General features: G+C 35.9%; 2 protein-coding genes and 2 long non-coding RNA genes across 5 annotated transcripts in view; 3 read left to right on the top strand and 1 right to left on the bottom strand.

Moving 5' to 3' along the window:
• Positions 1-5,836, top strand: part of LOC100178362 — a 9,822-nt gene extending 3,986 nt beyond the window's left edge. The window contains exons 2-9 of one of the 2 annotated variants that reach the window (XM_002119344.4): positions 1,115-1,243; positions 1,928-2,049; positions 2,581-2,719; positions 3,257-3,364; positions 3,690-3,749; positions 3,922-4,026; positions 4,441-4,693; positions 5,313-5,834. In XM_002119344.4, coding sequence (XP_002119380.3) covers positions 1,115-1,243; positions 1,928-2,049; positions 2,581-2,719; positions 3,257-3,364; positions 3,690-3,749; positions 3,922-4,026; positions 4,441-4,693; positions 5,313-5,574 — 1,178 coding nt within the window. In that variant the 3' untranslated portion in view covers positions 5,575-5,834. Of the gene's footprint in view, positions 1-1,114; positions 1,244-1,927; positions 2,050-2,580; positions 2,720-3,256; positions 3,365-3,689; positions 3,750-3,921; positions 4,027-4,440; positions 4,694-5,312 lie in introns of both variants that reach the window. The other variant, XM_026839954.1, reaches the window with a different exon arrangement.
• LOC113475610 overlaps positions 1-6,587 on the bottom strand; it is an 11,011-nt gene extending 4,424 nt beyond the window's left edge. The window contains exon 1 of the long non-coding RNA XR_003397365.1: positions 6,509-6,587. This is a non-coding gene — a long non-coding RNA (uncharacterized LOC113475610). The remainder of the gene's footprint in view (positions 1-6,508) is intronic.
• The window catches only part of LOC113475611, a 23,224-nt gene extending 6,316 nt beyond the window's left edge, over positions 1-16,908 (top strand). Inside the window, exon 2 of the long non-coding RNA XR_003397366.1 lies at positions 15,902-16,908. This is a non-coding gene — a long non-coding RNA (uncharacterized LOC113475611). The remainder of the gene's footprint in view (positions 1-15,901) is intronic.
• Positions 7,931-15,631, top strand: LOC100180729. Its single transcript, XM_002119300.5, has 13 exons — positions 7,931-8,150; positions 9,330-9,614; positions 9,883-10,076; positions 10,265-10,388; positions 10,770-11,013; positions 11,234-11,356; positions 11,591-11,781; positions 12,156-12,299; positions 12,561-12,644; positions 13,005-13,163; positions 14,281-14,398; positions 14,677-14,837; positions 15,185-15,631. The coding sequence occupies exons 1-13, from the start codon at positions 8,076-8,078 to the stop codon at positions 15,524-15,526; spliced, it is 2,244 nt and encodes a 747-aa protein (XP_002119336.3). The 5' UTR covers positions 7,931-8,075; the 3' UTR covers positions 15,527-15,631.
• Positions 16,909-17,537: the final 629 nt, after the last annotated feature.

Genomic DNA, 17,537 nt, shown 5'->3' with positions numbered 1-17,537 from the left:
AAATGACAGTGGTTATAACTTGAGTGTTCTGATTCATACACCTCATGCCAGCTTATGAGTTACCACGTATGTAACTTATTTATCCGCGCATGGCGGGCAAGGACAGTCGTTATAACACGGGTTTTCTGTTTTTATACACCTCGTGCCTGCTTACGAGTTACCACGTACTTTTAATTAACTCTGTAGGTAATCATTTTTTGTTGAGAATTTTTTATGTGTGGCTGATAATTTGGATAATTCATTAGTGACCACTAGGTGGAAATTCAACATGGTTTTTAAACCAAGTAACCAAAAACTTTTAAATGATATATTGGCCTTTTCAAACGTTATATCGGTTGTCAATTCCTTACTTTTTCAAATGAAACCAACTATAAGTAAAGTGTGATTTTGTTGTTTTATATAAATAAAGTGTGATTTTGTTTTTTCACAATGCATATTTGCAGTACTTCTGGTTACGACAGTTTTTACCATAGGAGGAATTTTATATCTGTTCAAAACAGATGAAAGCAGCTTTTGTCTATACTAATGACCTCAAAATCAATATTAACATGGATGAATTGAATGGAAAGTGTTTAAACTAAAAATCAATAAATAATTTATAAATTATGTCAATACGCCAATTCGCTTCTAAATATATTTATTGAGAATTCCATTATATTTTCGCACTGCAAATTATTGAAATATTTAATTTTATAATTTATATTTTAATACAAAAAAAAAATAAAATGCATTTGTAGGGCATAGGTAACTGTAATGTAACCTGAGAATAATTGGTCCCACGCTGCTACCATTGTGGGTAAATGTGTCCTTGGGCAAAACACTTAACGGCAATTGCTTCAACCCAGTGGTCACTGATAGGTTGTCCAAATTATCAGCCATACATAAAAGCTATGGTAATATCACCCACAAAGTTACATGCATGGTAATTAGTAAGCGGGCAAAAGGTAAAAATAAGTTACATTCATTCATAAATGAACCTGCATTTTAAAATGTTGATATAGGTATAAGGACATACATGTATAGGAATATGAAAGTGAATATTTTAAGTAATAAGTGATAACATGTTTCAAAAATTCTTATTAATTTAAAACGTTTAACCCAAAACTTTTTGCAGCGGACCAATTGATCGCCAACAACACCCTCCCCTCGTCCCCTATTGCTCACTTTACTGACACCAAGTGGTACAAACACCACAATAGAGATGGAAAAAAAGCTTTGGCTCTCAACATAACGTGGAGTAAAGGTGATTTTATTTTGGAATCATTTTTATATTTTTGTTTTAAGTATAACGATGAAACTAGAGCAGTCATTTTATAAATATTAATTCATTTTTATTCATATAAAGAATAAAAATAATTTCTTTTTTCTATTCTTGTTTGTAGTATAATGCATAAAATCAGAGCAGCCGCTTTATAATTATTAACTCATTTTTAATTTTTTATTCTCTTGTTCATATATGGAATATAATGTTTGAAATCAGAGCAGTCAGGTTAAAATTTTAGATTTCTCAAGTGCCCAATGTAATGTTCAATTTTTCCAATCGATTCCAAATGAAAGTATAAGGTTGTGAAATCTTTTCTAGAGGGATAAACCTTTGCTTTTCGTTACCATACATTTCATATTCCTGTAACAAGGTATTTTTTAGTATAAGGACATTTTGCCTAAATCAATAAATGAGATTGAATTGTGTAGTTTGAACTTTGCGTGTCAAAGTAACAGAATTTTTGCTGTAATGTTTTTGCTGCTAACTTGTACCCTGAATAATTTGAACTGTTATGTTTAAAACTTTGTAGTTAAAACCACTAAGCAAACAGGATGACTTATAAGCAAGCATGAGGTGTATGAAACAGAACATCCGTGTTATAACGACTGTCGTTGCCCCACCATGTGATTAGAGAACAATCTGTACTCAATACCATATTTACAGAGATTACATTCCTGGAGAAAAAGACAAGAAGATATTATTTACAACTTATACACCGTGTTCAATACCCGAGACTTACAATTAGCGTTGGGGGAAAACTGGACAACTTATATCAATATGATGATGTAAGTTATATATTACATAGGTGATTATATTTAAAATAGGAAGATGTTTAGGCAATAGGTACAAGTTATCACCTTACTGATGGGTACACCAACTAACTTTTATGTTTTTATTATGTTTGGCTGATAATTTGGTCAATACATTAGTGACCACTGGGTTGGAGCAATTGCCATTAAATGTCTTGCCTAAGTACAGAAATTCACACAATGGTAACGGCGACGAGCCTTAAAACTTATTACCTCCGGGTTGAAGACAGGTGCGCTTACTACTTTGCCACCTCGCCGATATTATAATTGTTGGTTTATAACCTGCTTACCCATGTTAGGCACATATTATTTAGTTAAATGTTATTGTCTATTGAAATTTATCTTAGACTGAGATTTACTCACAACAATATTATTTGTTTTAATTAAATATAGTAACATTCCAAAACCAATCATCATGTCTGCCTTTCCACACACTTCAATAGCTTTAGCAACATTTTAAGTTTCCACCCACAAGGATATAAATAACCTAATTCTTGTTCATTCCAGATACACACCAACTACATGTGTTATGGAGTTAAAACACGATTAATCCCTTCCACATGGTATATGATATACCTGAAGACAATCCCAATTGACAGAAGAGAAACTGAAAATCTATATGATTGTTCAAGGATAAGGATTCCAAGTATGTTATATCCATGTCAATTTATGTTGTTTCTATGAATCAATGTAACTTATTTGTACTGAGGGTGGCAAGGATAGATTATAGCACAGGTGTTGTGTTTCACATACTCTGTTTGGCATCGTAGCAAAGTGGTTTGCATGCCTGGTTCTAGCCCAGAGGTAATGGGTTCACTGCTACCATTGTGGGCGTATGTGTCCTTGGGCAAGACTCTTGAATGCAAATACTCCAACCCAGGTGTCACTTACAGGTTATATCATTTATCAGTCATACATAAAAAAAGAAAAAAAATCCTCCAAAAATGATCACCAACAACGTAACATACTTGGTAACTGGTAAGCGAGCACGAGGTGTATCAAACAAAACAAAAAATACCTGTGTTATAAGTTTACAACCTCTGTCATTTTCAGGCCATGCGAGCCTGTAGCTTTATTTATTCATTTCTTCATTTATTAAATTTAAATCTGCAAATGTTGCATAAAATATACTTAACATTGGTAAAATAACTTAGATAATAAAATAGAAGTCTTCACTAAACAGGTTGCCGATGCCCAGATATACAAGATACTGTCAACTGCAGAGGCTTCAAGAAACGCAACTTAAATTGGACAAAACTTACTCAAAAATCTGCATGTTTTAACCATGCAGGTAATATAAATGTTGTTTCAGCACTATTGAAACTACTGAATGTTTATGGCTTGTTCTAAAGTTAAATGCAGCTGAAAAATTACTGAACTTAAGAAATCAGTGAAATTTTAATTTTTCTAAAAATTGATGTAATTATATTAAATATTAGTTTCAGCTTGTTTTAAAGTTAAATCTCAAATACCCACTGGGAGACCCCTAAGTGCATTTAAGTTGCTTTTTTACTTATATGGTACAATTTTTTGGCTTGGTTTTAACGAACAGCTTCAACCTGAAAAAAATTGTAAAATGTTGCAAATTGCTTTTTTTATGTTTAATAATCTTACAGTGCCCTGCAAGCAAGCGGAAATTGAAACTGTAACGAACACAGGTGTTTTTTCCTCAACAAGTAAGACAAATGAAATGAAAAATGTTTAAACTAAATTAATCAATGGTAACTTGAAAGCGGGCCGGCGTGTATGAAAGAGAACACTCGTGTTATTAAAACTGTTGTTTTACTGCCATATGAGGATAAATAAGTTTTCTAGTAACTTATATTGATTTATAAACACTTATATTAGCTGCAGATCCTTCATATTCTGTATTGAGTTCTATATATATTGCAATCATCGGGTGTTTCTTTATTCTCATAATATCGACGTTGTTGATATGGAAATGCAGAAGAGGTGAAACAAGTTTACAAAGCTATAGTTGCCTGCTCTTTAATGTGACTTTGCTATAATACTTGCCTAGCATAGCCTGCTTATCCACACATTGCAATAGGTTTAACCCGACTGTGAGAACATAGTGTTCAAAACCACTGCTCACTAATAATATTTTTTATAATATCAGCCATACATAAAAAATGAAATAAAAATTTCCAAAATATAATCACCCACAAAGTAACATACGCGATAACTAGGAAGCTGGCACGAGGTGTATGAACACTGGTGTTGTAACGACTGTCGTTTTCCGGCCACGCAAAGATAAAACAAGTTACATTCATTCATTCATAACATTGTACTTAAAACTGACATAATACTAAATGGTAAAAATGTAACCATTTCAAATACATCAAAAAAACATTTTATATTTTTTAGCTGGAAAAGATTCTCAAACTGTTGCAAGAAAAAGAGTTTTATTTGTGACAAATATATCTCACGGCCAGGACTTAGTAAACAGCCAGGCTGGGAGAAATATATCAAATATATTCTCTAAATATTTTCATCCTGATTTCGTTTTGTGGAGATTAAATGAAATACGGAAGTCTGGTGCCCCTGCATGGGTATGCGATCATATACACGAGTATGATCACGTGATTGTGATTGTACCTGCTCATGAATATGGATTCCCGTGAGTAAAATACTACTGGCAGTTAATTTCATTTTTTTAAATATAAAGTCAATTTTTAAATAACTTTTCTTTTGTTTATTTGGGTGTAACGTTTCTACCTAAACCTCTTAAAAGTAAATGGAATTTCGCAGTTTAGGAGTTTTATATTAGGAATTTGAATTACAATTTTAATTGATTAATGTGTTGAATGCAATATACTTTTTACTCTGCTTATTTGTATAGACACCTAACAGCAGGGTAAAATCAGGGGTGACATTGTTAAAATACAGTTACACTCATAGTTGTCAAACATAGGGAACCTCATTGATTAATGTGGTGAATGCAATATATTTTGGCTCTGCTTGTTTGTATAGACACCTAACAACAGGGTAAAATCTGGGGTGACATTGTTAAAATACAGTTACACTCATAGTTGTCAAACATAGGGAACCTCATTGATTAATGTGGTGAATGCAATATAATTTGGCTCTGCTTGTTTGTATAGACACCTAACAACTATGTTTCACTGTGCTTTATTTTTCACTAAGCTTCGTTTAAATATTTTTTAAAAGATTTATTTTTATTAGGTGTTTTTTTAAACTTTTTTGAATTTTTTTTTATTGTTTGTTTCTTTTACCAGGACTGAAGAATCAAACCTCAACCCGCAGTGTGACATCTACCAAGCTATTTGCAACCAAATACGAACAGGCTGCATTACCAATTATTCATTTATCTCATTCTACCCCACAGAAAAGCAAATGTGTGGTAGAAATGTAATCATTATACCTGAAAATATTGGTGTTTTAGAAAAAGACTTTGGGATTGAAATGGAGGGTTGCAAAATAGAAAATTTAAAAAATAATGTTCGCCAATTAAGATCTGAAAATTTGCAATCAATGTAATATTTTGTTGTTGGTGTTTGCTTCTATGTTAAAATGAACTGTGACTATTACTGTGTTAAACATGCGTTCCTACTACTTGACATGTGCTTTTGAAATTGATACTTTTATAAACACATTATTAAAATAAATAATAAACAATAAACCATTGTCACACTTTAAATCATTTAATTAGGTATACAGTGTTTCAGTCCTAAACAAAACGGATAATTTTCACCATGAATAAGTCACTCAAGTTCCCAGTCACGTGGATATAAATGACCAAACCAACTAAAAGTCATGTCTGCTTATCCACACACTGCAATAGCTTCAGCAACTCGACTGTGGGCATGGGAGTGACAACCATGGATAAGTCACTCAAGTTCTCACCCACGAGGATATAAATGTCTAAACCAAACAAAAGTCATGCCTGCTTATCCACACACTGCAATAGCTTCAGCAACTCGACTGTGGGCATGGAAGTGGCAACCATGGATAAGTCACTCAAGTTCCCACCCACAAGGATATAAATGACTAAACCAACCAAAAGTCATGCCTGCTTATCCACACACTGCAATAGCTTCAGCAGCTCGACTGTGGGCATGGGAGTGGCAAACATGCATAGGACATGAAAACTAAAACTCATATAACCTATGGTACGCCCTAACTAGTAACTACTAATCTAAATACTCAGCCACACATAAAAACTAAAAAATTACAAAAACCCGCAAAGTAATATACTTGGTAACTCGTAAGCTGGGGTGTGGTGTAAGAGCATTACTGTTATAACGACTGCCGTTTTCCGGCTACGCGAGAATAAAGATATATTTAGTCATCCAACCTACAAAACTTTAACACTTTCCACCAGACTAATCTGTTACGTAATGTCAAATTCTTCACTAGTACCAACTTAATTTATTAAAAACAACAGCCCATACAATCAAACAACAAAACTTACCGTGGTTCTTTTTCAGTTAATGCACAAATGATGTTCCGATTGCATCTCTGCAGGCTGCAGTATTATGTTTGTGATCAATTTTCTTTGAAAAACTCAGTATTTTGCCGTATTTCACGCAAATTCGGTATTGTATCACTCAAAATATATATTTTTTCGGAGAGATTCAAAATAACTTGAGACATTTAATCTTTCAAAACGGTTGCACGCAAGTTTAAAGCAAATTTCGCGCCACTAATTTATAATTATGACACATATAGAAAGTTTATTATTATTAACTGGGGAGTTATTTTGTTTAATCATCTTCTTCTATAAGAAATAAAGGTTGTATAGTGTATTATTCGTGGGCGAATTGGTTAAAAAGAATAATTGGGATGATGTGACACCCTTTAATTGTATTTTCTCCCATTTGGTAGTAAACAAAGAAAACTGAATGAATAAAATCGTATTCTCACAACTCCTATAAACCGTTGTTAATTGTTTAAATCACGATCAGGATATTTAAATATTATGTGCCAAAGGTGTCGCGTCTTCTCCCATTCTATGACACATCTGGTTTTATTTTATAATATTTGTGGTTGAATTGCTTGGGAAAAATCACCTATAAAATACAGTTGTCATGGCACGATTGTTCTGTTTTGACATCTTGTTTCTGCGACATATGAATGATTGCTTTATGAATGAATGAACGTAATTTATTTTATCCTTGCATTACCGGAAACAGTCGTTATAACACGGATGTGTATTGTGTTACTTGGCGGGTGATAATATTTTTTGGTTTGTTTCATTTTTTTATGTATGGCTGTCAATTTAGGCAAACAACAATGGACCCTGGGTTATAGCAATCGACCCTGAAGGTTCCTTTACACTAACATGGTAACACTGACAAGTCTTTAACTATAGGCATCCCTGGGCTTTAGGCCTGCGCGCTAACTATATTACCACCGCACTAAAGCCGCAAAGGAATGTCTCATATGTGTTTCTACTTGCATTAGTTTGTTACATAGCGATCTATCAAGACATAACACAACAGCTGCATAGCAGACGACGGAAGTCTGAATTAACAATTATCCATATACAGTAGAATGCGACACTACATACCCTTTTCTATTGGAGAATATGTAGTGTAACAAATATTGTAAATGTTACAGAAGTCTTTTTCTAATATTTAGTTGGATTAGTTTTTATGTCTTCGTGAAAGCTTTAATGACATGAGTGGTTTGTGCAAAGTAAAGTTACTGTACAGTCGAGCGATTAAAACTTATATATTTTGTCTAGTAGGATGAAGGAAGATGGTCTATTTTTATATTCTCTTTTAGCGTCCCACTTGTCCACATGAAAAAGTGCATACAGAGTTTTATATATAGTCACTGTGAAAAAGCTTTGATATTTTGTTAAAAACACGACATAATATGTGCTAGAGGTGGCCTATCTAACGTTTTCACAGTTTATAAGCAATGTTATTAAAATTTTAGCCAGAATTTGGTGTACAGTAGACAGTTTAAACATACGGACACATTTACTTAAGCAAGACTTTTCTAATGATAATGGGCTGGTCGTGATAAATAAAATGATAAACTTTGCGTTTCTTGGAAGTTATTTGGCGGCCATGTTGTTTTTGAGAAGTCAAGTAATGACAGACCAAGTAAGTAAAGCAATAAGATGGTATAGTATGAGTTTTAATATTTCTTACACAACATCCATTGTCGAGTAATAACATAGGTATCTTCTTATACACCAGACACACATGGAATTCATATACCTCATGCTCACTGTCGAGTTATAACATTGGTATCTTCTTATACACCATACACACATGGAATTCATACACCTCATGCTCACTGTCGAGTTATAACATAGGTATCTTCTTATACACCAGACACACATGGAATTCATACACCTCATGCTCACTGTCGAGTTATAACATGGGTGTCTTCTTATACACCAGACACACATGGTGTATTCATACACCTCATGCTCACTGTCCAGTTATAGCATAGGTGTCTTCTTATACCCCAGATACACATGCTGTGTTCATACACCTCATGCTCACTGTAGAGTTATAACATGGGCGTCTTCTTATACACCAGGCACACATGGCGTATTCATACACCTCAAAACCATATTCTCACGTCTCCCATAGACCGTTGGTAATTGTTTAAAATACGATCGAGATATTTGGATATTATGTGCTAAAGGTGTTTTATCTCCCCCTCCCCTTCTATACCCTTTTTTTCTTCCGCAAACTGTATTGTTTTTTTTATACATTACAACCGTTCTATATAACATTTCCTGTAATACACCATCAAATCCTTGTCTATTCTTCCCGTGGTTTAACCCAATAAGAAACAGGCCAAGCGACGGAAACATGTTTGTTTGTCACCCATTATATTTTAATACGCGAGACACATCGCTTTATCTCGTCAGAGTGTTAAGAAGTACCACATAGCACTGCGTAGCATAATTGTATATACCTGCTTAAATAACCTAAGAAATATCAGGATATTTACATAAACGAAACGAAAGTGATTAGCTGCAAAACGACAGTCGCTAAAACACGCTACGGTTATAAACTACTTGGGAAAAAGTGTTAATTAAAAGCGCGGTGAACCAAATTATGAACGATTTAGGCATTTTGTTGGCATTGATATGCTTAATGTTGGTAAGCAATTAAGTTAAACGTTTTGAGTTTGTTAATAAATATCTAAGTTATAGTATTACGTTATTGGAAGGTCGATTGAAGAAATATTTAGATGTTGGTCTACTTTAAGCGCATTAATTTTATAAACTTCAAAACCTTTGAAAGAAAATATTTATTTCCCAGCAACAAAACTTTACCGAAAGCAAGAGGTCGTGTCCGAATCAACCAATGGGAATCCACCTCGTCCCACGTGATCATGACGTCGACGTATTTTATTTGGACGCCACCAATGGCGACGATGCCTTTTCAGGAAAGTGGGAAATTTCCGATAACGGGACCGGACCTTTTAAGACACTAAGTGGCGCAATGTTAGGGATCCAACGTGCAAGGAGACTTACCAAACGAGCAAGGCTCTTTGTTAAACAAGGAGTTTATCACGTCAATAAGCGCATCAATTTAAAAGAAAAGGTAAATCTAATTTCGTAATATCGGAAGAATTGTAACACGGTGTTTGGCATATACTTTATAGACCCTATTGTTGATAGTTTATAAAATCTCTTATTGGAGGTGCAAATGAGAGCTGAACTGTCAGTGTTTATAAAGTTGTACACAAGTGTGGACTACCCAGCTCTTTTAACACTGACAATGTACCAAACAAATTGTGATCTGAAACGACGGCGCTAGTCCCAATCAGTGTTTGTAACGTAACATTTTTTATGAATTATTTAATTTTTAGGATTCCAATCTGGAAATCATTGGTGTTCGTAACAGTAAAGGAAACAGGCCGTTAATATCTGGAGCTGTGAAAATAAGCGGCAGAGACTTTTTTCCTTTCTCACAGACAAACCGTCACACAATATACGCCGCACATTTTAACGGGACATGTTCTTCGCATGTATTTATAGGAAGCAAACGTCTCGTAAGAGCAAGGTAAAGACTTTGACGCCACCACTGTGGCCTACACTGAGGAGGGCGAACTGATGTCAAAAGTTAATGCCTGTAAATTGATAACTGTACAAAGCGATTGTAAATGTGTTGAAAATCGATACCTGTAAAACACATTCATCAGGCATAAGTAGCCTAAGGACTTTACTCAAGTAATATTTTATTCAATACAGAAAGCCAAACCTGGATAGATGGACGGGTGCTGATCTCACAGGGTGGGGTCCTTATCTTTATATGAGGGATTTATTGAAACCAACAAAGAAATGTAATATAAGAGGAAGTGGAGGTTATACACAGGTGAGGGTTAAAAAGTTTGCTTGTAACTGAAGGCTCACTGGTGGCTACAATTCAGTGTGTGTCTCGTAACCAGAGGCTCCCAGGTTCAAGGCTCACTGTGGTGGCTACGATTTAGTGTGTGCCTCGTAACAAGAGGTTCCCAGGTTCAAGGCTCACTGCGGTGGCTACGATTAAGTGTGTGCCTCGTAACTGGAGGATCGCAGGTTCAAGGCTCACTGTGGTAGCTACGATTCAGTGTGTGCCTCGTAACTGGATGCTCCCAGGTTCAAGGCTCACCGTGGTGGCTTCGATTAAGGGTGTGCTCTTGTAAACCGAGAATGTTTGCTTCGAGGCTCACTTCAGTGGGTTAAACGGTCTGAATCATCTAATAATACGTTATAGCGTCATTGTCCAAGCGAAAACCGTTGGGGATTCAAATTTAGCGAAGGCGACATCAACCCGAACTGGTACCGACTCACCGAAGCTGAGATCCTCGTGTTCAATGCATGGACGGCGGAAAGGCGAGTAATTAGTCACGTCGACATGGAAGAGAACTCAGTACATTTTCAAAAAAAGCTTCGGTTCCCAGTAGGAAAGCATCCGAATCCATCGGGATTTCGTTTCGTGGTGGAAAATATTTTTGAAGGTATTGAGACTGCGTTAAACGTTATAAATAAATGTAACTTTATACGCGTAAAACGTTGCAATGTTGAGAAATGATCCATGTTTCGTACCTTTTCTAGTTTCTTTATAAAATAAGAACTGACCTGGCAGTACCTATAAAACTGTACAGAAGCGTGGACTACTCAGCTCTCTTTACATTGAAGATAAACTAAGTGAGTCTTTCACACCCGTATTTTATTTAGAACTTGATACGGTTGGCGAATTTTACTGCGACTCAGACAGTCAAAGATTTTATCTGATTCCGCCAGACGGCGCACTAGAGCAAGAAGACGTGTACGTGGCGCAATCACCGGTCTTTATTCTTGGTAAAATACGAATTTGGAAATAAAATCTTGCATCACTTAATACCTAAACAAGCTAAGTATTAGTGAAAAACTAAACAAAAGTCATATCTGCTTATCTACATACTCTAACGGCTTAAGCAACTTGACTGTGGGCATGGGAGTGACAAAAATTATTAACTTACTGAAGATTTATACGTCATTTTGGTCTTTTATTGGTAACCCATGCTATCTTTACTTCTAATCCATATATCTCAGGTCGCAATGTTGAAAACCTGAGTTTCCAAGACCTCAGCTTCAAGCACTCACACGACAACCATTTCTCGGGTTACAACGGAAGACCTGGTCTTATACAACTTGAAAATTGTGATGGAATCCAGTTTAAAAGATGCGAATTCGCCAACATTGGTTATACTGGTATCTTTACCAATATGGTCAAAAATATGGGAGTAAGGAAGTTTTGCATGGATGTAAAACGTAATTTATTTATCGTCGCACGCAACTGTAGGACTAATAACACGGGTGTTTGGTTTCATACACCTCGTGCCTGCTTACGAGTTACCATATATGTAACTTTAAGCGTGCGAAAAATCATGAAGTTAAAGATGCTTGTATGGTGTGTTAGAACTATCATTTTTAGTCAGCGCTTGTAAATTAAAAAAACAAATTCGCCAAGTAGTGTTTATGTACTTCATGCATTTTATGCAATTAATTGGGTTTTAAACTATTTGTCTAAGATGGAAATCAATAAAGTCTGCACTTTAAAAATATGATACGGTTTTAATTTTATATTAAAATTTAATTGTTATTATAACTTTTCCAGGTTACTGATTGTACGTTCTCAGATGTTGGCAACATAGCGCTCACTGTAGAATATAACAGCGATCCAACTGACGAATATGCACCAAGAAATATAATGGTGAAACAAAATACGTTTGTGGGATGTGGTGTTTATAGCATGTATCAGGTAAGGATATACAATAGAATTTTGGTTTGGTTATTTATATCATTATTGGTTGCCACTCCTATTTTACAAGTTTTTTTATTTAGTAAATGAGTAGAACTTATTTCTACTAGCGTTTTTGCTGGGAAAATGACAGTTGATATAATACGGGTGTTCTGTTCCATACACCTCGTTCCCGTTTACGAATTACCACGTATGTAACTGAGCAACTTTTCTATTAATTTTTAACTTTTTTTACACCAACAATCTTAATAAAACTTTCAGCCAACTTGCATCCACGTAAAAGGAGTTCAGAATATTGTTGTGTCAAAGAATAACGTCGGCATGTCGTCATACGCCGGGATTAGAGTAAGTTGAAAAAATATATAAAATGAAAAATTCAAAATTTCTGTTCTAGTTTGATGCTGGTTTTCGAATACAAATAATGGAACGGTATAGGCAGATTTGTTTTACAGCAAGTACTATAACATAATGAAACATATTAATAGAAAATTAGAGAAGGCGAAATATCAAATATTCGAGATTTTAAATATAGCGTTTAAAATCAGATTTAATAAGCCATGTTTTACTTAAAAATCATTTTTAAACTTTTAAAGAAATTACTGTAAATAATGGAGCTGGGTAGTTTTGGATATTATTTGCTAACGGTATCTATCTTATTGAATTGCAATGTTAATTAAGGTGTCTCCTTATAACGTTCATTTTCAGGTCGGTTGGCAAAAAGTTTTTACTAAAGATTACGTCACACCTGGTCAATACGTATTCTACGTCACAGAGAACAACGTACATCACTATGGTAACGGGATTTTGAATGATTTTGGCGGGATATACCTTTCGTCTAATATGCAGGACTGTGGGATAGCTCAGGTGACTTTCGTTATCCTATATATAACTCGAACCTTGGTACAAATGCCTAGACTATTACATTTTTCTTCTTATACACCAGATACACATGGTGTATTCATACACCTCATGCTCACTGTCGAGGTATAACATGGGTGTCTTCTTATACACCAGACACACATGGTGTATTCATACACCTCATGCTCACTGTCGAGTTATAACATGGGTGTCTTATACACCAGACACACATGGTGCATTCATACACCCCATGCTTACTTTCGAGTTATGACATAGGTGTTTTCTTATACACCAGACACACATGGTGTATTCATACACCTCATGCTCACTGTCGAGTTATAACATGGGTGTCTTCTTATACACCAGACACACATGGTGTATTCATACACCTTATGCTCACTGTTGAGTTATAACATGGGTGTCTTCTTATACACCAGACACACATGGTGTAATCATACACCTTATGTTTACTATAAAAAGTTTACCGATGAACAAAACATATTTTCCCTAAATGCTAATGAGACTGTAATCATAAAACGAATTGCTTCAACCGTTCTCTGACTCAAAAACATGTCATCCGATATTGAGCGCTTTTATCATTATGACGTCATTGTTTCTTCCTGTTTAATCGCGCTCAGCACCGGGTGTGTCAATCTTATGACGTAGATGCAAATTGTTTAACTCGTGTTGTTGCGCGGAAAATTTGCCCATTTTAAGATAATTTGTAATCGACAGTGAGCATGAGGTGTATGAATACACCATGTGTGCCTAGTGTATAAGAAGACACCCATGTTATAACTTGACAGTGAGCATGAGGTGTATGAATACACCATGTGTGCCTGGTGTATAAGAAGACACCCATGTTATAACTCGACAGTGAGCATGAGGTGTATGAATACACCATGTGTGCCTGGTGTATAAGAAGACACCCATGTTATAACTTGACAGTGTGAACGAGGTGTATGAATACACCATGTGCGCCTGGTGTATAAGAAGACACCCATTGTATAGCTCGACAGTGAGCATGGGGTGTATAAATGCATCTTGTGATTTCACTATATAAGAAGAGACCCTAAAAATTGAGTATGCGATTTTAAAATCCTTAATTTAATATTAATTACAGAACATGTCGATCTGTCATATCCATGCACTCATATCGAACAACACAATTCATAATTCCGAGTCTTATTACTACGGGGCCATCGGTGTTTATACTGACACTGCTGCATCTTCAGTATCAGGTAAGGTGGCATGCGACGTCGTGGAACCGATGATTCGTGCGCCTGTCTTATTCCATGGTACCTGGGTTGAGGGTCAAGGGTGGTCGCTGCTGCTATTGTAGACGTACCTGTCCTTGCGCAAGACACTTAATAGCATTTGGGTATTGAGTTGTCCAAATTTTCAGCCATAAATTCAAACCCCTTCCCTAAAATTACCCACAATGTTATATACGTTGGAATTCATAAGCGGGCACGTGTGTGTAAAACCGAACACCCGATTTCAGCGTCTTTTCTGACAGTTACTCGTAATTGGATTTACAAGCTGGCAGACTGCGCTGTTAACTTCCACTGTGGACAAAACAACATCGCTGTGAACAATATGATTTATCACATCAGTCCCAAACGTGTCTTCGGTGTTTGTAACCCGAGTGTGGGAGACGATGGAAGAATGCCTAGACAGGTAACGGTTCATAATGTAGTGCTATGGGTACTGGATTCAAGACTCGACTCACCGAGTAGCAAAGTAGTTTAATTTTATTCTATGCGCCGTCACACAGTACATAGTGCTCCTGACTCTAGCCAGAGGTTCAAGTTCGAAGCCCTGCGCTGCATTTTTTTTAATTACATTAAACAAATATCACTGGGAAATTACATACTTAGTAACTCGTAAGCAGGCACGAGGTTTATGAAACAGAACACTCGTGTCATAATGACTATCGTTTCACCATCATGCATGAATAAATAAGTTGTATTAAATACTATGTCCACTCTTTTACGCGGCCTTTTTAGCAATGATTTCGTTTCCAGACCATGACATTCCAACACAACGTTATCTACATTACAAACACAGCAGCTCGCCTTTATGGTCGGGGTGACTTTTGGGTCAACTCCGTTCCAAAGGTGGATTGGAACAACTACTATTTCAAACCGTCAAGCTACCAGCAATTTACAGCTTTCTTCAGTAAAACAATGGCGCCGTCGGAATGGGTGGAAAATGCCGGAAATGACGGAAATTCCGTCGTAGCGGATCCACTTTTTAAAGATTTACTTAAGGACGATTATAGACTAACTGAAACTTCGCCAGGTTTTAAACAGAATATCGAATCAGTTGATTTAAGATACGTGTTATCTGATAGTGGAGCATGTTGATGGATTATTATTTTTTATACTGTATATGAGTAAGTGTAAAGCGTAGCCAAGATTTGTACGCTAATAAATATTTACCAAATGTGTGTTTGATGCAAAACCTAAAAAGTGTTGCGTCTGTTGATTTTTTTATAATTTATATCCACTCCTACAGTCAAATTTCTTAAGCTGTTGTAAATGAAGGAATGTATTTTACTTTATCCTTGCGTAGCTGGAAAAAGACAGTCGTTATAACATGGGTGTTGTAATTCAAACCTTGTGCCCGCTTACAAGTTACCACGTGTGACTTTTTTCGGTGATTGTTTGGCTGCTAATTTAGCTTTAGAGACACATACGGTAGCACCGTCGAGGTTTGAACCCACAACCCGTTGATTAAAGGCTCGCTAACCACTAAGCAACGGCTCCGGTTAGTACGCTAATTAACATACAAGTTCGCCTCAATACCAAACCACATAAGATATATACAAAACACTACCCATTAAGTTAGCCTCGAGCACGAAGTTAATTTGTTCCTTCACGTACAATCATATATTAACTACGTCATGAGATGTATTTTCGTTTGCACGCCAAACTATCCTCATGACTCAACAAAAACTACAAATGCATGTTTCACCAATCTTAACGGAAGACGTGCTTTGCTGTCATACAAGGCATTATGACGTCATAAAGTGTTTTTATCAAGCGTTCGCTCGGCGGAAGTGGTGATTTAATTAGGAAACAAACAAAAGAGCAAAGTTCGGTTAGAAGTCACTAAGATTTTGCACGAGGTGTATATTTAGGTTGGCAAGAAAAAAATGTTCGATGGGCAAAGAAGGAAATCTTTACGGTAATAGTGTATAGTGTGTGATTTTTATTCGGAAAGTCAGTGAGATAGAGAATCTAAACAAGTATAACAGGTTAGCGCGGTTCGTTTGTGGTTGTTTTTTGAAGTACACCGTAGATTAGTGTGGTTAACGAAATCACGCTTTTAAACGGAAAAGAATTTTCCGAAATTTAATATAATCGGTAAACAGGGTTTCGTATTTAAAGTTAAATAGCAGACTGTGCACCAGAGAAAAGAAAATAAGCGACAAACATTGTACCAGATCGTGAGATAAACAACAAACTGTGTACTGAATAGAAATAAGCGACAAACAGTGTACCGAATAGAACTAAACGACAAACAGTGTACCGGTTCGTAAAATAAACGAAAACAGTGTACCGAATATAAATAAGTGACAAACAGTGTACCAAATAGAAATAAACTACAAACAGTGTACCGAATAGAAATAAACGACACACAGTGTACCGAATAGAAATAAACGACAAACAGTGTACCGAATAGAAATAAACGACAAACAGTGTACCGGTTCGTGGGATAAACGACAGACAGTGTACCGGTTCGTGCGATAAACGATAGACAGTGTACCGAATATAAATAAGCGACAAACAGTGTACCGGTTCGTGAGATTAACGACAAACAGTATACCTATTAGAAATAAACGACAAACAGTGTACCGCGTATTCACATATGGTCCAGTATACATTTAATACACACAGTGACACATGAATAGCGTGAGTGACATTATAGAAATCGAGTAATGACAAAAACGTGAGCCGGACGTACCGACTAAATGACAGCTAGATCGCCTAAAATGTTTTTACCCTTTTTAAAAAACACACGTTTCGAATTATTCGTTAAATATCCTGCACGGTTGGCGGTTATGTTGATATAGTCATTATAGTGTTAGTGCGCATATAGGGGTTAGAGCTATTGCGTGTTTGTTTGCTACTTTACGTAGACGTATGATAGCAACAAATCTGGTGTTGGTGTTAAGCCGGAAGTAATTGAGCTTACAACGTAGCTCGTCTTAGTGTAAAAGAACAAACAAAGAAACAATTAGTTGGCGTATTTAATTCTTTGTTCGTTCTTTTAAGCGCCTTCACCGTAGCTCTGCTCGAAGTTAAAAGAACAAACAAAGAAATATCTACACCCAGCGTTGTTCAGCGCAGGTCAGCGTAGATATTTCTTTGT

This window comes from Ciona intestinalis, unplaced genomic scaffold, assembly GCF_000224145.3.
Source record: "Ciona intestinalis unplaced genomic scaffold, KH HT001081.1, whole genome shotgun sequence".
Taxonomy (NCBI): domain Eukaryota; kingdom Metazoa; phylum Chordata; class Ascidiacea; order Phlebobranchia; family Cionidae; genus Ciona; species Ciona intestinalis.
This window is presented reverse-complemented; position numbering and strand designations above follow the sequence as displayed.

Bases quoted from the DNA above. Each gene is read 5' to 3' on its own strand.
- LOC100180729 (XM_002119300.5), top strand. From the start codon at position 8,076: ATGATAAACTTTGCGTTTCTTGGAAGTTATTTGGCGGCCATGTTGTTT. The intron at 9,615-9,882 runs GTAAATCTAATT...TTTAATTTTTAG, and splicing joins GCATCAATTTAAAAGAAAAG to GATTCCAATCTGGAAATCAT. The intron at 10,389-10,769 runs GTGAGGGTTAAA...AATACGTTATAG, and splicing joins GAAGTGGAGGTTATACACAG to CGTCATTGTCCAAGCGAAAA.